Source organism: Achroia grisella, unplaced genomic scaffold (genome assembly GCF_030625045.1).
Source record: "Achroia grisella isolate CSIRO2021 unplaced genomic scaffold, CSIRO_AGI_Agris_v1 utg3615, whole genome shotgun sequence".
Taxonomy (NCBI): Eukaryota; Metazoa; Arthropoda; class Insecta; order Lepidoptera; family Pyralidae; genus Achroia; species Achroia grisella.
Window position 1 is genome coordinate 378,065 of NW_026712820.1, and position 26,467 is coordinate 404,531.

A 26,467-nucleotide genomic window follows, 5' to 3' on the forward strand; every position below is an offset into this window, starting at 1 on the left:
AATTCCGACCGTTATTGAGTCTACACCCATATCGCGACACGTGTTTCGCCTCTGAACGAGGCATCATCAGGCGTTGAATAGAGTTCGGGTACAGCTCGGAAGCCTAGTGTTGACTCGTCAGCGACCAAAGCGTGTCGAGGTTTGGTCGTCGTCAAAATCCATCAAGTAGTAACTGTAAATTCATTTACAGTTATTTATTTATGCTGCAGGAAGTCTATTGAAATAGACCTATTGCCCGCTACTCCTCGATATGAAATTACAAATATATTCTCATACAAATAATCACTATATTCTCCCAAATTTGAATTTAAATGAATCTGTATTATTGTAAACATGTACAACATTTACTTGAAAAGAATATGAGCTGAGTTTCTTGTCAGTTCTTCTCATCTCGGAATCATTCCGAACTGACGGTAGATTTGACAAATCATAAGAGTCTGTAATAGATCTACATGAATAAATATAAAAAGATATTTTTGAAATTTCAATTATAAGAACATTTCCCAAAAATCTTAGGTACAGAGAGACACGGATGTAAATGTGGAGGTTCCTCACGATATTTACTCATCAATTAATCAATGCCAAGACACCTGAACATAAAATTAATGGCCAACAAGCTTAGATAACACAATGGTATACGACAGTCGAGGTGAGTATAATATAATTAGATATAAAACGCAGATTGTGATGATAATTTTTTTGTCAGTTTTGTAATGACTTAGTTTCTTGTCAGTTCTTCTCATCTCGAAAACATTCATTTAGACTCTTATGATATGTCAAAACTACTGTCAGTTCGGAATGATTTTGGGATGAGAAGAACTGTCAAGAAACTCAGCTCGTATTCTTTTCAAATAAATGTTACAATAATACAAATTCATTTTTAAATTCAAATTTGGGAGAATAGTGACCTGTAAAAAAAACAGTTCCGTGCTCTTTAATAATGACATGTTAAGTACGAGTGGTAACTAGGTGGTAGCACTCACGTTGGCGCGCCGAGCGACGGCAGCGGCGGCGGGGGCGCCGTCGGCGGCGAGCGGCGGCCGCGCGCCCGGCGTGCGACTGCGTCGCGGGGGCTCCTCTGTCGCCAATTATTGTATATTTAAAACCACTTCCGCAATTGTAAGACTTATCACACTAAATTAGAAGTAGACCATAAGATTAGGATTATACACTTGATTAAAAAGAAACATCAGAATCGTCGCATAGGTATATGTGAAGACCTAGCGAATGTGTACAAAGTTACATTCAAATGGAAAGAAGTGATTTTAAATTGAGAAAACAAAATTTTTTTAAAATTTTTAATATGGTTTTTTAACCGATCTCAAAAAAGAGGAGGTCTTTTGACATCGGTTAAAAAACAATATTCAAATTTGAAAAAAAACTTTGTGTAGGCTACTGACATCACAAGTAAAAGCTACCAGTAATATAGTAAAAGTTGGGTTGGAAAGATTATTTTTGGTTACTTTCACACAAAAAAGTATTGAACGAACCTTGTTGACATTGTACAGTATTTCTTTTAAATAGTATAATAAAGGTAGTAACGTACGATGTCGGTCGCACAGCGGCTGCGGGTCGGGCGTGCGCGCGCGGCGCGGCGCCGGCGCGGGCAGCGCCAGCAGCTGCCGGTACAGCTCCAGCTCGTGGTAGAACTCGCCCGAGTCGGGGGAGCCCGCGCCGCCCTCAGCCGGCTCGTCAGCCGGGGTGGCGGGGCCCGCGGGGCCCGGGCCGGCGGGGGGCGCGTGGGGCGCGTGGGGCGCGGGGGGCCCGTGGGGCGCGGGCCGCACCTCGGCCGTGAGCCCGTTGAGCACGAGGCGGCGCGCCGCCATCGCGCCCGCGCCCGCGCATCCACCGCGCGCTCACTCGCTCCCCGTCACTTCACTCCGACACCATCGCCCTAGCGATATCGAGCACGACCCGATCCTAGAAGCTGGATCCGGTATACTTTTCGCAAGTTTCTACTTGTATTGTTCCAACACTTCACTTTGTTATTATTCATACAAAAACTTTAATCCCGCTAATTAAAAAGCGACTATACACTTCTGCTTTACTCTTATTTTCTAAATATATGTCATGATATATGTCACGAATATTTGACGGAAACTCGAGAAAAAGTCAGCGGGAAGGTTTGGCGCGCGCGACGTGTTCCAACTCGAGCCGGCGACGCGTGTCGGCACCAGCGGGAAATCATGAACGACTCACTCGAGTGGCGAACTACGCCGGACTGGCCGACCGCGGGACCGCGTAGCCGTAGCGCGGCGTAGTCGTTCGTAGAACTACCAGAGATTGTCAGAACTACGGCACTGACAACAATATTTCAGATGTTGATGTCATAAAATAGAATTTAATCTCATCACTCGTCTATACAGTACAGTGTAGAACTACAGTCAATTAAAATGTAAATGTCTATCATGAATAATAATAATTATTATTATTACTACATATATATATATATATATATATATTTATTATATCTCCCTTTTTACGGGGGTAATATATTCAAACACGCGGGTCTTAGCCAAGCATGGATGAGTTATGTGATGAAGATAGAAATTTTCTGACTATTCGGCATGTGTTTAGTATGACGGCTTTTTGTAATAGGTCTATTGTAGAGGAGGGGATATATTATTGTTATTCTTTATTTTTTCGCAGCTATTGCTGGTTATTATTATTATTATTATTATTATTATTGTTAATCTATTGTAAAAAATTGTTAGCGAATTAGAGAATATAAAAATGTCGTGGGGTAATAATACGATGTTGACATCACAGGCGATAAAAGACTGACAAAATGTACAATAAAATATTGGTCTTATATACTAAATGACAATAGGAAAATGTAAGGTGACACAGTTTAGACACGGCATTGCTATTGAGTTTGTCTTACGAGGCATATTTAATTACAATTACAATACTGATCTATTGTATGTAGATACGTCAGTAACTGTGTCCCATAACCTACTTAAAGTATTAAGAATGTGTTTCACGAACATTATGATTATGACTTCTATTTAAAGCCAACTTTATAATAATAATAATATCTCAGGTCAATGTACACAGCGCCATCTAGCCCCAAGCTAGGCAGAGCTTGTGTTATGGGTACTAGACAACTGATATAAATACATGGATACATTTTTCTTTTAAATAAATACATATTATACATACACTAGACCACCAAGGCTGTCAAATGATACAACACTTGAGATAGTCTGTAGAAGGATGTCTGTTAGAATATTTCAGTGTCATTTATTGCAGCCTCCAAGCTGCTTACTTGGAAACTGTTACAGTTGAAGGGAGCAATTTGTTAAGTTAATCCTCTGAAACTGCAACGCATGAGTTATGTGAAGTCAAGTCACATATTAATGTGCTGTCTGATATTATTTAGAACTATTCTGTTGGCTGCAGCTGGCTTGTACAGCTTCATCATACGATAGGGGTGGAGTGTAGTTTTCTAATCAGTCAAATTCAAATTAAAAAATCATTTATTCATGTACGACATTTTAGCCGTTTATGAACGTCAAGTTTTTATATTATATTTTTTTTCCCTACCGTCCAGTTATATAGATCCAAATGAGAAGAACGGGCAAGATACTCAATTGAATTACTTTTTTTTTTAAATCCAGTTTATTTACAATGCATAGGTATTTATATAGGCGTCTATGTCTAACATTAAATGAAAATCCCGAACATGAAAACTATTGCCATGCACGCTCGTCATTCAAGTAATCGTTTAGTGAGTAATAGGCATTGCTCAGTAAATATGATTTAACAGATGTTTTGAATTTATTTAAGGGTAATTCCAATATATCCTTTGGTATCTTATTGTAAAATTGTATACCTATTCCCATAAAAGACCTATTGACTTTTTCTAAACGATATTTGGGGACAGTCACGAGGAACTATCGTAATAAGTATGTACCGTATTATGTAAAATACGACTGACCGCACGACTGACACCACCGACGGCCTGTGGTCTAGCGGTTTAGCACACCGCCTTACTTCTGATGGTCGCGGGTTCAACTCCTCGCACGGCACAAACATTTATATTCATGAGTATGATTATTTGTATCGGTCTGGGTGTTTTCTATATAAAATATGTATGTATTTACGAAAAATACATATATATATCTAAGTATTTGTATCAGTTATTTAGTACCCATAATACAAGCTTTAGCTAGCTTAATTTGGGTCTAGAATGCGCTGTGTCAAATGTCCAAGGTTATAGGGTTATCTCGGAAATATTTCAGAAGTTTATTAGTTAATTCTTGTAGTACAGATTTCTCTATTATGAATTTCGATAACTTGAGTTCTGCAAAAACCTCCCGCCTGTTGAAAACCGGAGAGAAGTAATGAGAACAGCCTGTGGTGCTGTCGCCTGTTGTAGTCTCCTGGATAAATTATCTATTAACGTACAGCGACGTACCACAAAGCATAATCCTCTTTTATGTGTCATCAAATTATAAACGAAATTAATTCCTTTGACGAGCTAACAACTATTTTAGTGGTCCATCTAAAACTGGTAATTTGGATTTAGTTTCTAAGAACATTAAATCGACGAAACACCAATTGAGTACCCTGTATAAAAACAAATCAGGTACATATATATACACACTTTAAACAATAAATTCATTAATTATTTTTTACTTTAATCTTGTTATTTTCCTACCACTTTGTAATCTTGTAATTCTTGTTGCCCTTATATGTAGTGATGTCAAATTGTACGCTATTATTCTGTTACTATTTGTGAAAACATATATATAATAGTACAGGGTTGGTTCTCCTATAATAAATAAATAAATAAATAATGCGATTGTTCGTAGGTATTCTTGTATTCCTGATATTTCGACAATGTTTTTTCGATTTTACAATTTCGACAGATCACGGGTAAACTACAGCGGGGAGTGGATCCTAAAATGTTACCGAGGTAGTTTGAACAAAGCAGTGTTAGCAGTAATTAATTACTTTTCTAAACAATTAATTTAATTTATTTCGAATTAATCATCATGATCAAAATCACCATCTACATCTTCGACCTCATCATCATCGACATCAACGCCTAAATAATTACCAGCGTCATCATCGATGTTGTCATCACTATCACCATTACCCTCATCCACATCAACAAAAGTTTTTGAAGGATCAACAAGCTGCTGGTTCACGTCCACCATACACACAAGTACTGCTGACTGACGCGTACATACTTACGTTGTTATCACATCGTATCACTGGTACTATAATACTAGGTTATTGTGTGATGGGACACAGTTATCTAGATACATCAATATAATAATCGCAATTAGAAATTGGACAACATCGTATTATTACGCGCAACAGGGGTGACCCCGACGTGATCCGGTCGGCAACGAGACGATACCTGGAAAAACGACGAGATCAAACATGAGATCTCTGTCTGACGGCATCCTACGCACCACCAACAATTGCATATTCATAACTCATGCCTCGTCAGACTGGAGAACTGGGATGTCACTCAATACACCAATACAATAGGTAATAAAATTAATAATTAAGATTTTTAATAGTACTCATCTCAACTTTGATTATGATTACTTGATTATTAACTAAACTTTTTATTATGATTTTTAACCATTATTTTTAATCGTTAACCAAATTAACTTTCGGCCGACACTGGTACAAAGTCATGAGGTGTGTTTCGTCGACTACTACCACTCACAACTTGCTCTGTAACCTGTGTTCTAGGTTGATGATGGAAATATGGTAATATATTACAGGACGTCAAGAAGACAACCCATTCAGGTTCATTTAACTAACCTACGTTAGGTAGTACCTACGCCGCGGCACCGAATAAATAAAACTAGTGATCACGAATTACTCATATTTAATAATAATAACTCTTTATTGCGTACAGAGAAACAATAAAAGAACAATAAAAGTACATTATTAAGTGTTTCACAATAGGCGTTCTTATCGCTATATAGCAATCTCTGACAAGCAACAGGTATTGACAGAGGCTATGTACAAAATGAGAGAGAAGGAAGGAGCCGCACACTAGATACTACATTTATTAAACGCTTACAATATACCAACATTTACTTCTTATTTATAAGCATAAATGAATAAACTTATAGACTAATACATTTTATTCACTACATATTGACTGAGAACAAAAATAAAATTAGGTATAATTCAATTACAGGAAGAGGTGAGGAGATTTTAGTCAATTAGGACAAGGAGCTCCATAGACGAATAGCTTGGACAGTGAATGAATTGATGTTTAAGTGTGAAGAGTGGAATGGGAAGGTTCAACTTGTACGTAATTCAGAGCCCGTATTTTTTATATGGAATTGAAATTTCTTTTTAAATTATTCACGAGTATGAGATTGAAATGAAAAAAAAAATACTGTAATGGATGAATACGAATACTAATTTGAATGCATATTTTCTAATGTAACACGCGAAGAATTCGTAGACAACATTTTAGCACTGTAGTATTTGTCACTGGTACCACCATCACTCTCCGATTGAGCTATCGCAGACTCGGTACCAAATTCTTTCTTTCTTACTTCTTGATTTGGTTTTTGTCTGTTTTTAACCACTTACAAATGACTGAACTTTTACTCGGTTTTAGACTTTAGACTCTGTATAAACTAATTAAAGATTAAAAGGTTGTTTGTTATCATTTCACTGTCGTATAATTTTCAATTCTTGCGGTTCGAACGAGTAATTTACTTCCGTTTTGGAATCAGTAGCGGTCGCCGCTCTCGCCGCCGCCCGCTGCACTGCGATGCGATCGAAACGGCGCAAACGTAACAGATCGATCGCAAACCGTCATTCGCTCGTCGCGACGTCGTCCCACGAGAGATCGTTCACTACGCACAAGCAGCAGCGGCGGACGCACTCGTAGAGGAACACCGCGCACATGCTGCACGCCTCGACGAGCAGCGCGAACAGAAACGGATGCGTGATATTCTCGGCCCCGCGCCGAGCTCGGCCCGCGGCCGGCGACCACTACACGGCCGACAGCAGCCCCTGCAGCCGCCGCGGGTCCAGCCCGGCCGCCGCCGCGCGCGCCAGCGCCCGCGCCTGCGACGGCCACCCGTGCGCCAGCAGCGCCGCCAGCGCCGCCGCCGCGCACACGCCCGCCGCCAGCGGCAGCAGCGCGCCCGCGCGGCGCGGCGCCGGCGCGCACCCGCCCGCGCCGCCCGCGCCGCCCGCCGCCAGGTGGTGCGGCGGCAGCAGCTCGCGGTCCGCGCACGCCGCGCACGCGCCGCCGCCGCCCGCGCCCCGCGCGCCGCCCCGCGCGCCCCCCGCCGCCTGCACGCACACCCACACACACACACACTCACACGCAGCTCGCGGTCCGCGCACGCCGCGCACGCGCCGCCGCCGCCCGCGCCCCGCGCGCCCCCCGCCGCCTGCACGCACACCCACACACACACACACTCACACGCACGCCGCCCTCACACACACACACACACACACACACACACACACACACACACACACACACACACACACACTCACACAGCTACTACTATCATTTTGAAACTAATCATTCACGCCATCATCATCAATAAACACTATTGACGACATCCTCAAAAATCTTAGACATTAATATTCTCATCATCAAAATTATAATTATCATCATTGACATATCATGTATGCAACGATATCATGTACATAGCAAAATAAAATTAATATAGAAATAATATTATGACAACTTTTGGTTTGGAAGCATCTGTGTTTTTAATCCTCTTTAATTTGTCTAGTATCATACCTAAATATGTAACATACAATGGGTGGAACAATCTTTCATTCTAATTTCTCTAGTGGGCAAAGATCGCTTGCTCGCAAACATAAAGGCTTCCGTTTTAGTACTATTCAATTTAAGTTTCCATTTAACGAGGTACTTATTAATTATTTTCAGCGCTAGTTGAAATCGGCCGATAATAAGATATAATCATGATCGAAATTAAATTAATGTATTCATTAAAACAGTGACCGATCACTGTCAACACCGGCGCACCCACTCACCTGCCAGGCGACGGCGAGCAGCCGCAGCGCGCCCTCGGCGTGGCGCCAGTGCCGCAGGTGGAAGAACGCGTACGCGACCGCCTCGCTGTCGCCGCGCTTCAGCACGTGCTCCGGCGGCAGCGTGAGCGCGCGCAGCTCCAGCAGGTACTCGGGCACGTGCGGGTTGAACTCGATGGCGCGGCGCATGGCCTCGAGCGCGGCGAGCTCGGCGGGCGCGCGCGGCGCGGCGCCGGCGGCGGCCCGCGCGCGCAGCAGCGCCGCCGTGTAGCACAGCGCGGCCGAGCGCGGCGCGTCGCCGTCGTCGTACCGCGCCAGCACGGCCTGCGCGTCCGCGTACGCGCGCTGCTCCAGCAGCACCTCCAGCAGGTTCTCGTGCAGCGCCAGCGCGTGCAGCGCGGGCGGCGCGTCGCGCGCCAGCTCGCGGAACAGTCGCGCGGCGTCGCGCAGCCGGCCCAGCCGCCGCGCGCACATGGCCGCGCGCCGCTTCACGTGCGCCAGCACCGCCGCGTCGCGCCGCGCCTCCGCGCCGCCCGCCGCGCCCGCCGACGACACGCGCCACGCCGCCTCCGCCGCGCGCCACGCGCGCCGCAGCATGCGCTCCGCCTGCGCACGCACCGCACGCCGTCACGGGCGACGACCGCTCCACGGACATCGCGGACAGGCCCAGAGTTACAGCGGACTCGAATGATTTGGAAAGGAATTTATCACGAAGGCGGTACCGATTTTCCTGCCTCCGTTGTGGTTATCGTAAGCACTCAAAACAATGAAAAAAAAGTGAACGACATTGAGTAAAAAAATTTTAGGCGATCGTATGACAGCGTACAGTGGCTATAGTACTATGGTATTGCAATGTGAGATCGACGATCAAACTCAGGCATCAATGCGCATCGTTCTCGTCTCGAAGAGACCGAGCGAGACCGCATCGCGCCCACTTTGCGCCCCGTCGGACGTAAGAACGGTAGCGTAGCCACGTCGTCCACGAGCCCGGGTACTTTACACCGGCGACCCCGATCACCATTCTGATCGATCTTCCGTCCAATTCTAACGGGGATCGAAATCGCGACTGCCCGAGCCGAAGCTCCGAGCCCTAGCGGTACCGTCCATGACTTCTTCGATGAGGTAGGAGCGTCGTCTCCACCGCCCGCGACAGCGCCGAGCGTCGACGCTATCGCGGGCGGCGAGCGAGGCGAAGTCGCAATCGTAAAGACGAACGTGGCCAACGACATGCAACAGTGGCACGCGAATACAGCACCTCGTGCACGGTGGGCGCGTCCTCCTCGGCCAGCAGCAGCAGCGCGGGCGCGCAGTCGGGCGCGTGCAGCAGCGCCGCGCGCGCCGCCGCCACGCGCGCCGCCGGCTCGCGCTCGCGCCACGCGCGGGACATCGCCTCCTCCGCCGCGCCCTGCGCCGCGCACACGTCACGGCCGCGCCCACACGCGACGGGGCCGGGGACTCCCCGTCTACGTGCCCACGTCACGCGTCGGGGCCGGGGACTCCCCGTCTACGTGCCCACGTCACGCGTCGGGGCCGGGGAGTCCCCGTCTACGTGCCCACGTCACGCGTCGGGGACGGGGAGTCCCCGTCTACGTGCCCACGTCACGCGTCGGGGACGGAGAGTCCCCGTCTACGTGCCCACGTCACGCGTCGGGGACGGAGAGTCCCCGTCTACGTGCCCACGTCACGCGTCGGGGACGGGGAGTCCCCGTCTACGTGCCCACGTCACCCGTCGGGGACGGGCACTCCCCGTCTCCCTGGTGTCTTAAATATTTTTAATTATTATCATACATTGCCAATGAGATTATAATGATTATAATACTTTTAATTGACTAACAGATTTATAACTTTTTATATTTAGGGGTGCACTTAAATAAATCTCTTGATTACTTTCAAGACAATTTTTCCAACACCGTGACTTATCAAGGTACAAAAACTAATCTATTTATTAATGCTATTAGAATTAATAAATAGATTTAATTCTTTTCCATCTTGTGTTCTGAGAATACTTTATATGTTAATTTATATTATAATGTTGTTTATATATTAAAAATTCGACATATTTTTTATACTATAAATAGATGACCACACATAATGTGAGAATTGCTATTATTTATTTTATTTGAAAAACCAAAGTTACTTATATATAGTACTGTATCCTATAAACTCATGTTTATATCAAAAACAAACTACTAATCAAAACATGTACAGTGACCCGCGGTAATCCGGTCCCCCTTGTAATCGGACATGGTATATTATTTATTATTGAATATTTTTTTGACAATCTTTGCTAATACATGATTGAACAAGTTTGAACTTGTACGCATCACCACTGTTGTACTCGACGTGTAGGGTATTGTTTTGATTATGTTTCCTTAGTTTGAATTTGACTACTGACATATGATGAAGCTAGCAGTACAGTACAACATGTGTTCATTGTTTACTCACATGTATATGTATCAGCTCAGAAGCGAAAGTCCAAAAACAATGACAATTAAAGAAATATTTGATGTTATAGACCACCTAAATCGTAATGAATCTTTTAGTAGTCGACATATATAATAAAGTAAGATTTGTACTTCAGAGTGCATATATATACATACATATATAACATAGAATCTTATCACTGGATCTGTAATTTGTCAGATTACAAGGTACTCTTTTGCAAAAAATTCTGGACTATAGGGGCCACCCTAGGCCCCCTCTATAATCAGACGAATTCAATTGTCCGAAGTTGCCCTGCAAAACATTTGTCGGATAGCCGGGGGTTCACTGTACTGAAACCCATTATATACTAGATACTGAATATTCGGAACCACAGTGACCGCTCGGAGTCTACAATACTATAGACCGGCATCGGTCATAATCAGCTATGACTCGTAATAAGGGAAGCGTAAGGGATCCATAAGGGTGAGAGTAGAGAGCGAGGGGAGCAGACCTCCGCGCCGCAGCCGAACCAGGCCTGGTGGTCCTGCGCCGACAGGTTCATGTCGTAGTACGTGAGCGGCGCGCGCCGCCCGCAGCGCCACAGCCGCCCGTACTCCGCGCCGCGCAGCAGCGCCAGCGGGTTGCGCCACACCTTGCACTCCCCGCCGCCGCCCGCCCCCGCCCCGCCCGCCCCGCCCCCGGCACCGCCCGCCCCCGCCCCCGCCGCCGCCGCCGCCGCCGGCTCCGGGCCGCCCAGCCACGGGCTCAGCTGCGCCAGCGACATCTGCTCGATGAACGACGTGCCGTACTTGCGGAAGTACCACCACTCGAATATCAGGATCAGCCCCGAGATGAGCGAGGACGTGCCCGTCAGCGCCACGTAGAACTTGGGCGTGAGCGTGCCCAGAAACGTCGACGGGTCCCACATGACCGCGGCTCGCGATCGACCTTCTCCGTCGTCGAGATTCTCCGCGCACCTCACGGATCGACCGCGCCGGGCCTCCGCATGGCGACACAGAATTTATATAGCGACCGGTCGCACCAGTTCTTCTATTATGGTAATTCTACCGGTGGAATTGTATCGGCTTCACTGGCAACGATGTGTCCGAATATCCGTCATGTAAAACGATTTTCACAATAATGTCTTGGTATAACTCTTAATTATTCATTTTATTACAGTACTCAAATGAGAAATAGTATATTTTGTTTATTTACTTCCGACAAAAAGTCAATTCCGAGTAGACAAGTACATATATAGCACAGGTCTCGAGTCGAGAGAATATCTAGCTGACAGTTGACAGTTCGACACTAATGTGTCATTTAGCACAGATCGTAGCAGGGTTAATAACCTTAAAACACAGGCTCATAGGAAGAAATATAAAAAACATTCATCAAAATTTCAGCCCGAAAAAAAAGAACATTATAGGGAAATAAATAAAAACTTGCTTTTTCATTATTCTACTAATAATGATTTTTTTAATTATATGTTAAGATTCTGGATACAAGTCCTTTTAAGCAAAACTTTACAAGTACACTAAAGTCATAGGAAGTTTTGCAATACAAAATTTAAAGTGATTTATGATACCAAAATATTTAAATATTAAGATTCCATTCAATGTAAAATTGATTTATCCCTTCGTATAGGCTAAATTAAATTTGGCAAGTCAGTACGAAATGTCATTGTCATAAAATTTTCTCCTTTGCCCATTCAACTCTATTATTTTTACGTAATCGATCCAAACCTGAAATTTATTATTTGTGAAGCAAAACTTAAAGAATTACAAAATGTTGGGTCGCCTGGGCAGAAAACATGTTGAAATTGCGACATCATTCGCATCGACGGCTGTTGGTTTTGGCGGCGCTGCTTTCGTGACTCTCCTGTACTTCACGGATTGGAAGGTGTTCGTCGCCAACATCCCCTTCTACAGCGGCAAATTTAAGGAAGTCGAGGAAAAGTAAAGTTGACTCGATTTTAATGTTATTTGTGTTAAGATCATTATTTATAGATGTCCCTACACTAGTAAATAAATAAGTTTTATTCAAACTCTATTTTAGTCTTTTAACCACACGTTTTATGTAACCCAATATAAAAATTATATTAATTGTTTATTTCATTTTACGTCATGTGTTCAGGGGTATTAATTAGTTGATTAAGTACTTAGTTTAAAAATATAAAAAACTTCTGATTACATGTGGTTGAGAAAGTGAAGAATTTTTATTTGAGTAGGCCCTGACACCAACTGCTTGTTTAATATTGTAAAGCTATCAGTTCTGACTCATGCATACTGTATGTAGTGTATTGTATGTTGGGTTTAGTCTCTAGTTCCGACCATTGTGCATGTAAAGCCGAAATGACTATCCTAGCCAGCCAAACTCCTGTCAAAAGTCCGTAGCCTTCTGGTGTCTTTACTAGCCTGACAGAATGACTTCACCGGTTCAAGGGATTGTGTATGTTGTGTGTGAACCACTATGCTCTCCAGGGTCATATAAGTAACTGTTTCTTCGGTTTCAAACAGCCCCCATGTAGAAGACTATATCATGTATTGTATACAAGTGTTTGTTTAAGGGACTGGCCTGTTGGTGTCCCTATCAGTATTTTGAGGTTTTTGCAATTAAAGTTTAGTTAGTGTTTCATCACACTGTTTGTAAAGACTCACTATCCTACTGGCATGGCTACATATCTACTCATTGGGTACTTGCACACTCACACAATATATAAAAACTTACAGTAATCTGGGCCACCAGGCAAATAAAGGCACTCACCAAGGTAGACTGTGAAAGTGTAGTAAGCTGTGTTTCAGTTGTATGGTGGTAAGAAAGATAAATATAAATAAATAAATAATATTTGTTCAATTCACACAGTGGCATCTAGACTCAAGTTACGCTAACTAAAGCTTGTATTATGGGTACTAGACAACTGATACAGATACTTAGATATATTTTTTTCGTACATACATACATAATATACATAGAAAACACCCAGACCGATACAAACAACCATACTTGTGAATACAAATGTTTGTGCTGTGTGAGGAATAAACCCGCAACCATCGGAAGGAAGGTGGTGAGTCAAACCGCTAGACCACTCAGGCCGTCAAAGGAGCATCAGTCCTCCTAAATGGCAACACATGAATGGTATTGCAGGTATCACTTGGTAAAGTATAATGCTGTTCATGTATATGGACGACAGTTACCATCATGTAGAAATCAGCATAATTGCCATTATGATGACAAAACAAATATATACTACAAATTTACCACATTTTAAAAATGTTCTAAAAGGTTGCTACTCACTTACTTATCAGGTATATATTACTTAATGTTGTAAAATAATAAATTAAAACAAGTAATTTTATTTATATTATTTATTTACGAGAGATCCTACAGTGACCAAGATTTAAAAAAGTGCAAATAATTTCCTACCTTATGTGATGGTCGCTAGGCATGTATTGTATTACAAATAACACTAGGTAGGACACATTCCTAAGATAAAATAGATACTAACAAAACAATCATTCAATATTTACTAGTGTCAATACAATTAAATAATGTTTAATGTATCTGAAGAAAATCAACCAGTTCAAAGTTGACTCATCAGATTTTCAGCACTTATTTTTATAACAAAGTTATCCAAGGACTCCTTACTATTACTGTCATCCATTCCATTCAAACAATAACTGAAAACAATCCCAGCAGGGGATTGTTACAAGGAACTGAGACAGTATACTTTAAGATACCTCCCTTTTCTTTCAGGTGAACAAGTATTTGCTTCTATCAGGTTAAAGGTCCCTCATGGTGCTACATTCATTTCCAGTGATGCCTTAATAATTCTAATAAAGCAATAACAACTTAGAATTGTTTAACATTGTATAATTCATTGTACGCAGGATGTTTTGTATCCAACCAGAAATAACAGTCCTCGTGAACATTGCTTCCACCCTCTATAGGAATGTGTTAATTTGCTCTATATTACCTCTATTACCTATTAATAACACATTTAATTTGAATACAAACAAGTTATTTATATACCACTTTAGTGAACGAACACGACCAACACTAGACAATTAAATGACTAAAGTATTATATTAAATATACTTAAATAAGTATTAATGAACTAGTAATATCAAACATTCATAAGCTTAGTTATAATTTCCGAGGTTAATATAAGATTATATAGGTACTGTATGTACAGCAACAATTACACGATTCATTTAGTATTTTATACCCAGGTAAGTACCTGCCATCCAGTTGTGGGGTGTCTTATAGGCTCTACGTGTTAATAAAAATTACAATTTGTAGTGTAAATAAGTAGATATCAAAGTTATATATCCGATTTTTATACTTAATCTTATTTTTGCAATAAACTAAAGCTTGAATTCGATGCACTATACAACCACTTGCAAAGTGGAAACCTAGACCGATCAGATCAGAACAGTATAAGTAATCATAAAGTGAAGGAATGCAACATAATTATTATATGTCGACGCCTTTGGCACTAGGGCCATAATAAAATAAAATAACAATAGTTACTAATTCGTTATCTGTGAAATATTTATGAAATCGAATAAATGTACAAATCTACATTTAGTTCCGCATGCCCTGTCCAACATGGAAAAAAGGTACCCACCTAGTATGGAAAATAGGGACGGTTAAGATTAAGTATTAGGCCTACATTTTAGGCATTCACGTCTGCTATATTATCGTTCCTCTGTGACCGACATCAGACCGTTCCGAATGCATCCATTACTTTGTAAACGTCAACGACAAACAATTTCTAATTAGGTGTCTAGCTAGTTAGACAAACCAATAGTAGGTACACTACACTTATAAAAAACTGAAGACTTCTCGAAATATTTTCAACGTATCTACTTAAATTGATCGAGGTCTGTTGTGAAACAGGGATGTTACTCGCACGTGCCAATGTGTCTACTTGAAACTAATTTAGACCTACAGTCTACACGCAATCAACATAACGGTTCTCTACTACTTTGGAATAAACTGAAATCATGTCTGACACTTTCGGGGAATGCAAAATTTTTAAATTATTATCGAAACGAAGTCGAAGCTATAAAAAGCGACTCCTGCGTGCATACAGTGAGGAACACAGCAGCGAGGAGCGCGTAATACAGAGTGTTAGCTTTTGCGTAATAGTTCATTATGGAAACTGATAATAGTACAACGAGCTGATGATGCACCCGGCGGAGAGTGGTAACCGTCTACTGTGTAAGCACTCGAATAGCACCACGGACGTCACGCGGTATACTGTGGCGCCGCTCCGCGGAGTGCTGCGGTGTTATCTATGAATATCGTCGGTGTTTCCATTCGACGGTTACGACCCTCGAGAGCGAGCATCGTGTGGTCGGCGCGGGCGCTGGCAGCGGCGGAGGTCCTAGAACCGCAGGTCGCCGTCTCCGCTGGCGGCGCCCGCCGCGTCCTCGTCGTCGGCCGGCGCCCCCTCCGCCCCCTCCGCGCCCTCACCCCCCTCGACACCCTCGCCTCCTTCGCTGACTTCGCTCCCCTCCGACGCCTCCGCCTCCGCCTCCGTCTCGTTGCTCATCACGTTCTGGATTGACTTATCACCTGCAATGTCACAATCGAGAAGAAGTCATCAATTATTATTAGTCCTGTTAGCCCCATCGCTGGCGCTATACCAGATCGAGTCGATCGATCGACGCTGTTCCCATAGAAATTTAATTCTTCGTGAACTCGCCACTATGAACACTTTCAAAACTCGAGTATCGAGTGTTGCTATAACACACGGGAGAAAGAAAATGACGTTGTGGGTATCATCATATTTAGACATGTTTGTTGTTGGTAACATAAAATATAATATCCATGTTAAGTTAATCGGCTGAATAAACTTTAATGAAATTTGACATGAATTTTAGATAAAAAGAGCAGAATAAGCTTAGTGTCAGGTAATGAGTTAGTTTCGAGTAGTAAGTTAGTGGCCGGTAGTGAGTTAGTAGCCTGTAGTGAGTTAGTACCGGAGTAGGTAGGCAGTGAGTGGGTGTGGGTGTCTCACCGGGGCAGGCGGGCGCGCCCTTGGTCCTGGAGCCGGCGCGCTCGACGCCGTGCGCGTCCACACACCAGCACACGCCCAGCGCCGCGTGGCACTGCCGCGGCCGGTAGAACCCGCGCGCGTCGCACGCCGGCACGTACGCGCCTGCACGCACACGCACACGCACACGTCTCAACGGATACTACGGTATGCCTACCTATGTTCATACAGTTAGCAAAGTTATATACAAGAAACATAGTGTAAAATGTAGCTAATTTGGAATATAAAATGCAAAACTTACGTACTACGCCTAGAAAGTATCCTAAAAATGTTTTATTCGTTGTCAAACCTGCAGATTACAAATCCATATTATTCTTCTACGTATCCAGTATTCTGTAAAATACACCGTCTCCTAACTCACCTAATGAGAATAGTCTCTGGTGCTGTCGACCGATCTCATCTCTTAGGTAAAGTTACCTATGGTTTCCATATATGTAAAATCTTCTTAGGTCGACGGAAACGACGTCGCGCGGCATCACTCGAGCGGCGCCTGCGTGGCATTCGACTAAGCTGTGTAGCCCGAGAGTCGCCGTCCACCAGTCTCGAGACGATAGCGTCACGGTCGCCGCACCGCGAGTACGTACCGGCGTGCGGCTAAGCCCCGCCCCGCCCCGCCCCCGCCCCCGCAGCCCCCGTACGTACCAGCGCGCGGCGCGGGGTGCGCGCGCGCGAGCGCCGTGCAGGGCCGCGCGGCGCGGCGCAGCAGCCGCACCACGCGGCGCGGCCGAGCCCCGCCCCGCCCCCGCCGCCCCCGCCGCCCCCGCCGCCCCCGCCTCCCCCGTACGTACCAGCGAGCGGCGCGGGGTGCGCGCGCGCGAGCGCCGTGCAGGGCCGCGCGGCGCGGCGCAGGCAGCCGCACCACGCGGCGCGGCCGAGCCCCGCCCCGCCCCCGCCGCCCCCGCCGCCCCCGCCGTCGCCGCCGCTCGCACACGATGACAGGAACGGCCGCAGGCATCGTTCGCGCTCGTCGTGTCCTGCGGTCAATGTGATTTACATGATAATGGCTAACTAGGCCGAGGCCGTTCAATCTTTGCTACATCTTTTCATCGTCGAAAACCCCTTCGAGGGGAAACCATGACTTATTATATACTCCAACTGAAACATCTAATGAAAATTTGAACTAAGGAGATCTATAAACCATCCACATTTATTTAAATAAGAGTGGTAATCGATTACAACCTTCAACATTTCTTTTTAATCTATCTTATCACTACGACTGATTTAATCTTATTGTGTTTTTATATTTGAGCCTAAATAAATTAGTGCTGGTTGGTAGTTTGTATTCACACGTTTCAACTTGTAAAATGTGAACTTACAAGGATTGTTTAAAAGAGCAGCACACAAGTTTCTTGCTTATTCTTCTGGTGATAAGACAGCTTTCCGAATAAGCGGTAGATTTAAAAAAATTTTGACTATTCAAAAGTGCTTAAATTAAGTTTATTTAAATAAATGATTTTCTATTCTATTCTATTCTAATAGGAGTGGTAATCGATTACTGCCTACTTATAAAAAGTATATTGCAAAAGAGCTCCATTTATGGTATAGATTCGGGGAATCTCTGTAAGAGTGATTTAAATGCCCTAATCAAATATCCTCACAGTTGCTTCTCGATACATTTACGAAAAAATCAAGTTAGGAAAATTATTGACAGTTTAAAAAAAAAGGTGATTAAACTAATAAAAGCTTACGTAATAACAATAAACTGAGAGACACACAACAAGATTCTTGCTTATTATTCTTGTGATTGGACTAATCACAAAAGCGTTCCGAATGAGTGGTTGAATAAAAAAAATGTGCTATTTGAAAGTACTTATGTAAAATTTATCTTCAAGATTAATTAATATTTCTAATCGTTGAATTACATATACTTTTTCTAATCTTTGCAATATACTCACTGAGAGAGTACAAATTGGTGGACGAAAGGAGACCGTCGCCGTCCGTGTCTAGATGAGCGAACATCCAGCGAACTTCCGGCTTACAGTCGCTAGGAAAACCTGCAACACGGTAAATGCAGACACGTACCTATATGTATACAGACTACTCATTCCAATAAGTATTCGATGAGAGTGAACTTCTGGTGTCTTCACTTTTGGAATTATATTTTAAATGGTCTAGGATTCTACAGTAGTCACTAATAATTCGTCGTTCTATTATAGTGACGTACATCACGTATCTACGACGAATTATTGTTAGGATCTTTAACCAACATTCATCGGATATGGAACCAGAAACTGTTATTGTCACTCATTTCCTTATCAACGGACTAACCTTCTTCCGGTGCAATCGTTGCTCCTGCTTCTTCCATTAGCACCGAGAACCAGTCGAGGAGACGATTCGCCATTTTGTCCAGTGCGCAGCCCTCGGTCCCTATACGTAAGCATGCTCAGGTCAATGGATAACTCTTTTCTATTTGATGCTATTGACACTATTGTAGCTAATGATTTTAATTAATTTACCCTGCGAAAAACGTCGTCTCGAGGAACGTTCTGATAGTACTTCATTGTGAGAGGATTCTAACTTCCGCTGCCTCCACTCCTGTAATAAGTATATGAATTATTACTATAACAAATACTATACAACGAGTACTGAGATTAATAGGTTCTTTATTAAATGGAATGGCGTATCCGTCTGCGTAATAGTACGGTGTGACACCAGAGGAAGGTGATAGGATGAGGTGGTAGTCAGGTTTGTTTGTCTATTGCGGGCCATTCACTAGAAGCTAACCACAATAATTTCGATGGAGACAGATTCATTTGTGAGTGTTGCGACGTGTTTGCGTTACACTATTCAATGATGACGAAGAAAGTGTTCAATGATGTTTTAATATGTATAGCGGGAAATACAATCGTAAGTGTAAATGAACCAATTGCATTCTACGAGTGCATTAATTAAATACTGATAGCATGATATTGCCAATTTTTATTTGTTTTCATTGATGATTTTGTTTACTTTTCAAATATATTTTTTTTCGGGCCAGAGACGAATCCAAAAATCAGAAATCATTAAAAAGGGACTACTTTATACGAAAATATTTAATGTACGGAATAAAGTGTCTTCAATCTACTTCAAATACCAAAATCGATAGAAGTATTTATTATGATATATGAATTAATTTTGTACCATAAATTACACATTGTATCCAATAATGCCTCCTCGCCTGTACTAAAGCGTCATTAAAATTGACTACTGAGAGTGAGTACTGACGTCTCTGTCGCGGGCGGGTCTAAGGAGTGAGTGAGTACTGACGTCTCTATCGCGGGCGGGTCTAAGGAGTGAGTGAGTACTAACGTCTCTGTCGCGGGCGGGTCGGAGGAGTGAGTTAATTAGTGAGTGAGTACTGACGTCTCTGTCGCGGGCGGGTCTAAGGAGTGAGTGAGTACTGACGTCTCTATCGCGGGCGGGTCTAAGGAGTGAGTGAGTACTAACGTCTCTGTCGCGGGCGGATCGGAGGAGTGAGTGAGTGTACTGACGTCTCTGTCGCGGGCGGGTCTAAGGAGTGAGTGAGTACTGACGTCTCTATCGCGGGCGGGTCTAAGGAGTGAGTGAGTACTAACGTCTCTGTCGCGGGCGGATCGGAGGAGTGAGTTAATTAGTGAGTGAGTACTGACGTCTCTGTCGCGGGCGGATCGGAGGAGTGAGTTAATTAGTGAGTGAGTACTGACGTCTCTGTCGCGGGCGGGTCTGAGGAGTGAATTAGTTAGTGAGTGAGTACTCACGTCACGGTCGCGGGCGCGGTGCGGACGCGGGCGGCGCGGCGGCGGGCGGGAGCGCGCGCCGCACGGACAGAACCCGCGGCACGCCGGCCGCACGCTCGCCGCCCGCCCGCCGCCCGCCGCGCGCCCGTCCGTCGCGCGCGCGCCGCCCGCCGCCCGCACGCAGTTGTGCAGGTCGAGGCGACACAGCGACGAGTACGTGCGGTTGTCGGAGCCGCACAGGAACCGCGCGCGCCCGCGCACCGGACACCCCACGCACCTGCAGCAGACGAGCACGTGGCACACGACGCGGGCTGTACTGCCGAACTACGGCGGCGGTACTTTGTAATTCTTATAGTAATCAGTTACTATAGTCGTTTTATGATTCATCAATGATGAATATAGCTATCTAGTGTGTATAGTTGCTCATAGATGTCATTAGTTACTCACAGTTATTTAATTATTTATTTACTTACACAACTATTATTACAGTCCTAAGCCCAATACAATAATATATCTAATTACCCACTGAACTTAGTCACTATAGTTGTACCTTGTAACAGCAGGGATCTAGTTATTATATTTGTCACATTATTATAGCTATATAGTTACTAAAACATGTAGAAGTAAATGTTAATACAATTTATTTAAATAAGAGTTTTTTTATCGGTTTTTTAATATATTGGGACTTCCGCCTACGCATTCGCTAAAAGTTAAGTTTTCTTAACAATCTGGCGTCCAAAGGCTATGGTAACCATTAACCATCCAGCGGGAGCCTAAGAATTAAAATAAATCCAAATATATACGTATAAAAAACTGTGAAACAAATAAAAGAGAAAAAAAATCCATTAATCATCAGATGGGCCCTATGCTTGTTTGCCAGCATCGTAGTATAACATACGGGGTTAACATTCGTGTCGCTAGTGAGCGCCGCCGCCGTACTTATCGGGTTTGGTTTCCTCGGGGACCGGGTCGTCGAGGGTGCGGTCGAGTCGCGCGCTGCCGTCGAAGAACACTTCGTCGTCGTCGTCACGCTCCCGCCCCGCGCCGCCGCCGCCCGCCCACCCTTCAGGAGTCGCCGCCACGATCACGTCGCTGGAAAGATTCACCATACACTCACCCTAAGGTATAGCCCGAACACGTCACGAACCACACCGAGGACCTGTCATGTGTCCTCGGTGTCCTCCTAAGGACTGAGACGACAAGTCTCAGAGAAAGTTTCGCACACAACTTGCGATGGTTCGATTCCTCACAGGGTGCAAACATTTGTTTCATGAGTATCATTATATGTATTGGTCTGGGTGTTACCTATATATATTACTAGCTACTTGCCCCGGCTTCGCCCGGGTGTACATGTTAACTAAAAACCTTCCTCTTGAATCACTCTATCTATAGAAAAAAACGCGTCAAAATCCGTTGCGTAGTTTTAAAAATTTTAAGGAATCTTATGTATAGGAACGGATAGACGTCGACAGCGACTTTGTTTTATACTATGTACCTAATAATGAAATAAATAAATATGTATTTACTAAAAAAATTTAAAATGTATTTATATTTTTATATCAGTTGTCTGGTACCTATCACACAACTGCCTGACTTAGGATTACACGGCGTTGTGTGAAATTATGATTTATGAATTGTCTAGGGATATTATTTCAAGTAACATCAAACTTTCACTATTCCAGACATCTTTAATATTATATAATCATACAGCATCAGACAGTACATAGGTATGTACTGCATGAAAAAAAATGTATTAAATAGCCTCACCCCCTACGTAGCAGTTCTTTTTTGTTGGCACAGAGTGCGGTGAAGGCGTCACGTAGCACGCACACTTCGCGCTTTTTGCACACCAGCGACTGACACAGAGAATCTGGAAAATATATTTGTTTTTGTTAAAGAGAGAAATCATCCCGCATGATTACCGCAGTCCATGTAACAAAATTATCGATGCGCTATCTCTCTTTAAAGAATGTAGTAAGGCCAGACAATATGTTCTTCTCGTTCTCGTGGGTTACCATGTCGAATATCTTCCGTAACGCCGTTATGACCAGTTGGCTTACAGAAAAAAGAAACCATTTAATAAATTCCACAACGAAGATACAGGGGAATAAAAGTACTGTGAATTGTACTGTGAGTGTCGGGCGTCGACGGCCGAGGACAGTATATGTATAACCGTTCCCCGTTAGGTTGAATTGGCTGGAGGTAAAACATAAATTTATCATCTCACGACTCGTTTAAAATTATAAAATAAAACACTGCAATACATGCACTCAGAGTTTTGGGATTCGTGATTCTGGCTGCGCAGAGTAATGAGGACCACGTTCTTGACGATATAGGTTTACTATTACCTACCTATGTTTATTCTGCGTCACAGGAGCAACTAATTATTGATATTACGTGATGCATGCCTAACTTTACAATACTTACTGTTCGGATCGTAGATGTATCTCCGGGGTCGCCGCGGATGCTGCAACAATCCGCCGCCGCCTGCGGTCTCCTGCAACAGCCCACGCAAACATGGTCAGTTCAGTCCCAAGGCCATATATATTTTACCAACACACAATATAAGTCCCCAGTTCTGTTGTGTGCAGGTACGAGTCACTTTAATTTCCTGTCTAGACATCGCTCATGGCCTGATGGCGTCATTCAACCATAATGTCCCATGTACACGCAATCACGCAAACATAATATAATCAGGTACGGCAGGCAGGCAGGCAGGTACGCTGTGCGATATTAGAATACCTACTCGATGATTTTGTACTAGTTGCTGAAAATTTGTAGATACACTGTTATAAAGTAGAAGCAGGCACCTACGACTGGGTGAAACTCAATATTTTTCCTCAACATACATGAATTCATTAAACGATAATCTAAATGTTACTTATATAATTAGTGCGTCAGGCATGTTCGCGGAGTACCGTGTGGATGGTTTTTATGCTACAATGCGCCCCTGGTGCGGAGAGTACGTGCCAGTACCAACAGCATCCTGAGCATGATTGCGGACAGGTTGGACTGTGCGTATGTTAATCACTGCTGTGCTATTTCCAAAGGAATGGTACAGCGGTGATTTTTATATTTGTATGTGAGTGTATTTTAATTTATTTTAATATTAATTATTGATATTATTTATATTTTATATTTGTGTGTGTATTTTGCGTCTGTACGTACTAACGTTAATTGTAAGAAATCTGTAATATTAACAAAATGAGCAAGTTAGCCTGATAATAAATAAATTATTATTATTATTGTTATATTATACTACAGGAGCCCTAGGAGGGTTGACGTTAGGCAGGTGGGGCAGGCAGGCATTCTCTCGTATTTTGAGTTGTTTATGGCTCACCTGATGGTAAACCGTTCCCTCAGAATGAAAAACAGTTGTCTAAAGTTGGCATTGTTTTGTCAAGTTGACAAGTTGGTTTGTCATTTATAAAGTAAGAAAAATAAATTTAATGTCAACGTCGCTCAGCAAAAATGTAGAAAGATGTCTCGCTTTTGGAATTTCAACCTCCAACGCTGTAGAGGGGTGGAAATATTAGTACGGAAACTGAAAAAAGTGACCGATCTGTATGAAGTATTTTGATCTGAATGACGGCTTCGATGGTGAAAAGCGGTTTCTACAGTTGGCATTGTTTTGTCGATTCCACACAGCAAAGATTTGTATTCATGAGTATGATTGTTTAATGTCAACGTTTTCTACACATAAAATGTAGAATTATTCTCGCTTTTGGAATTTCCACCTCCATGTATCTGAATTTCCCTGTTGATTTGTTTAAATTGATAATTGTATGTGTATTTGTATGTATGTATGTAAGTAGCTACGTACGTGTATGTAGTTATATTTATATATGTATAATTATTTATTCATATTGTGTATTATAGTTTATAAGTATATTCGCATATGTATTTATATTTAATCACATTAAAGTGATCTTCTTATTACATTTTTTTTAGATTTGAATTTCAATTTGTTAATGCACCGCCAACATGAATCTCTGTTTGCCCATTGGTTGACTGGGAGAAAATGTAGGTGTTAAGTCCGTCATGTGTACCTTTATTTATGTATTTTTTTTTAATAAATAAAATAAAGAAATAATTATGTATTTAAGAAAAAAATATCTATGTATTTATCAGTTATCTAGTACGCACATCACAAGGTTTAGGTAGCTTAGCTTAACTTGGGTCTAGATGGCCTGTGTGAATTGTCCTGAGATTGTTATTATTTTCACAGCTTATACTGGGTTTTTATTATTATTTTATAATGTTGGTAGTTGATGCAAATGATGTAAACGTCTATAAAGTCGTTCCTCAGCCGGTACATAAGTCCTCCCGCGGGTGCGGTGTGCCCTCTGCACTCGCCCTCATTTTTATCCGGCGAAGCTCTACAGGGCAGTCGCAGCAAATAGCATTAGAAATCTATTTACAGTTTGCCGTACACTTGTTTACTTCATTACATTATATTCGATGTTGCCAATTAATTGATTACCAAGTACACATTATTACATATGAGGCCATTATATGTTGTCCTATTAATATTTACACGAGTGGCTCGGCGTGTTCCCATTCACTAACGAGAACTAGACAAACTAGCTTGGTGAACGTACATACATACATACATAGCTATGTAGTCACCTAACACGAAAATATTTTTATCATTGTATAACACGATATTTAGTTTTTTTTCTGTGGATACCTTATTTACTGTATGTTTTTGGGTATGGGTAACCTACCCATTCAGGTACCTATTGTACACGAACTGCTTCGGTTACCTCTTTGGTTCTTTTTGTACTCGAATATGCAATATCATTTTATATTACACTTTTTAAAGAATAAAATACCTTGGAATTTGTAATGCCTACGTAGATAGATAAATGTGGTCGAATAGAACCGTACTGTGGTTTACAGCAGTTGCCATACAGAGTGATCACTATTCCGCTGTCACTATTACCACAGTTAACATAAAATTCTATTACTAATAGTTTTGATTACACAGCGGCGGTTGCTTTTGAAGCCTGAATATTTATTAGTTCATGGAAATAATCGTGGTCATTTCATGCTGAATTCGCCGCGATGGATTAAGTGTGCTGGTTTTTTTTATTCTGTTATATATGTCTATCGGTAGCCATTGTGGCACCATCATTTCATTAATTATAGAAAAAAAAACGAGTCGGGAGGGACTGCAGTAATTTAATATGATCACGTTGCTATAATTTGATTGCAAGCGGTATGGGTACCTGGGAAACAAATGTAGGATATAGTACACTCAGCTATAATAGTAGATAGTCTTTTACCACTAGTTCTAGAGAAGCTAACTTTTCGTTACGATGCTGTAAGCTATCCAACTATTTGACATCACGTCTTTCATGTTTGTAAGCAACCTTTCCGCTTGCAGACCCATAAATAGTATTTGGTCTGCAGTCCACATGAAGGGCAGTGCAGACGAGTATAAACTACCCCTTCCATCTATCACACTAAAATAACAAATAAGGTTTCTTCAAAAATGATTTCGCTCCTAAATCCCGAAGGATTTAAATGTTAGTCAACTATTACTGCAATAGTGCAATTCGTCGGTTTGCGTCATTCAAGGACGTTCATGTTTAGTATAATTTCGGCCAATCGATGCGAGCATGTGATCATTCACGGCAGGCTACACGGAACGAAACCTGTTTGTAAAGAGAGCGGCGCGGTGCCGGGTGTGGGGGCGGCGGGGTCTCACCGCGTCGTCGTCGAACTCGAAGTCCTGGTCGAGGCGGCGCGACGCGGCGTCGGCGGCGGCCAGCGCGGCCACCGCCACCAGCGCCGCCGCCCACGCGCGCGGCCGCATGCTGCGGGTCCGGGGGCACCGGGGACACCGGGGCACCGGGGCACCGGGGGCACCGGGAGCGAGTGGAGCGGCCGACGGAGCGGCCCGCGACTGCGGCGGCTGGCGACCGAGTGTGCGCGCGCCGCACCGCCGCCGCCGACACCGGCCGCCGCCGCGCCGCGCCGCACGCCGCGCGGGCTGCCTACACCCGCCCTCCCTCACAGAGACACGCTCGCATATTATGACTACTCGAGATGTTCACTTTCAAATACCTCTTACATCCTACGTTTAGCCACAGCTCATCATTATCATTATCACTATTACATAGTGTGAAATAAAGTCGCCGTCGCGTCGCCATCTGTCGCTATGTATTCTTATGTAAATCTTTAAACATACGCAACGGATTTTTTTTTAATAGATAGGGTGATTCGAGAGAAAGGTTTATATATATATATAATACATGTACACCCGTGCGAAGCC

The 26,467-nt window shown here is 43.3% G+C and overlaps 4 protein-coding genes across 4 annotated transcripts; 1 reads left to right on the plus strand and 3 right to left on the minus strand.

Annotated features, from left to right (window-relative positions):
• Positions 1-965: 965 nt before the first annotated feature.
• Positions 966-1,826, minus strand: LOC131844001 (skin secretory protein xP2-like). The gene is made up of 2 exons (XM_059192790.1): positions 1,547-1,826; positions 966-1,078 (listed from the first exon to the last, which is right to left on the minus strand). Exons 1-2 carry the CDS (start codon positions 1,824-1,826, stop codon positions 966-968), a joined length of 393 nt encoding a protein of 130 aa, XP_059048773.1.
• A 4,011-nt stretch (positions 1,827-5,837) lies between these two features.
• Positions 5,838-11,706, minus strand: LOC131843997 (protein ST7 homolog). The gene is made up of 5 exons (XM_059192786.1): positions 10,943-11,706; positions 9,263-9,412; positions 8,011-8,613; positions 7,350-7,391; positions 5,838-7,290 (listed from the first exon to the last, which is right to left on the minus strand). The coding sequence occupies exons 1-5, from the start codon at positions 11,357-11,359 to the stop codon at positions 6,985-6,987; spliced, it is 1,518 nt and encodes a 505-aa protein (XP_059048769.1). The 5' UTR covers positions 11,360-11,706; the 3' UTR covers positions 5,838-6,984.
• A 483-nt stretch (positions 11,707-12,189) lies between these two features.
• On the plus strand, positions 12,190-12,480 carry LOC131843999 (cytochrome b-c1 complex subunit 10). The gene has a single exon (XM_059192788.1). It carries the CDS (start codon positions 12,217-12,219, stop codon positions 12,388-12,390), a length of 174 nt encoding a protein of 57 aa, XP_059048771.1. The 5' UTR covers positions 12,190-12,216; the 3' UTR covers positions 12,391-12,480.
• A 2,357-nt stretch (positions 12,481-14,837) lies between these two features.
• LOC131843996 (proteoglycan Cow) lies at positions 14,838-26,105 on the minus strand. Its single transcript, XM_059192785.1, has 11 exons — positions 25,901-26,105; positions 22,615-22,684; positions 21,955-22,057; positions 21,127-21,279; positions 20,209-20,464; positions 18,949-19,027; positions 18,761-18,859; positions 18,388-18,486; positions 17,281-17,466; positions 16,457-16,597; positions 14,838-16,011 (listed from the first exon to the last, which is right to left on the minus strand). Exons 1-11 carry the CDS (start codon positions 26,006-26,008, stop codon positions 15,821-15,823), a joined length of 1,485 nt encoding a protein of 494 aa, XP_059048768.1. The 5' UTR covers positions 26,009-26,105; the 3' UTR covers positions 14,838-15,820.
• Between the last annotated feature and the right edge of the window lie 362 nt (positions 26,106-26,467).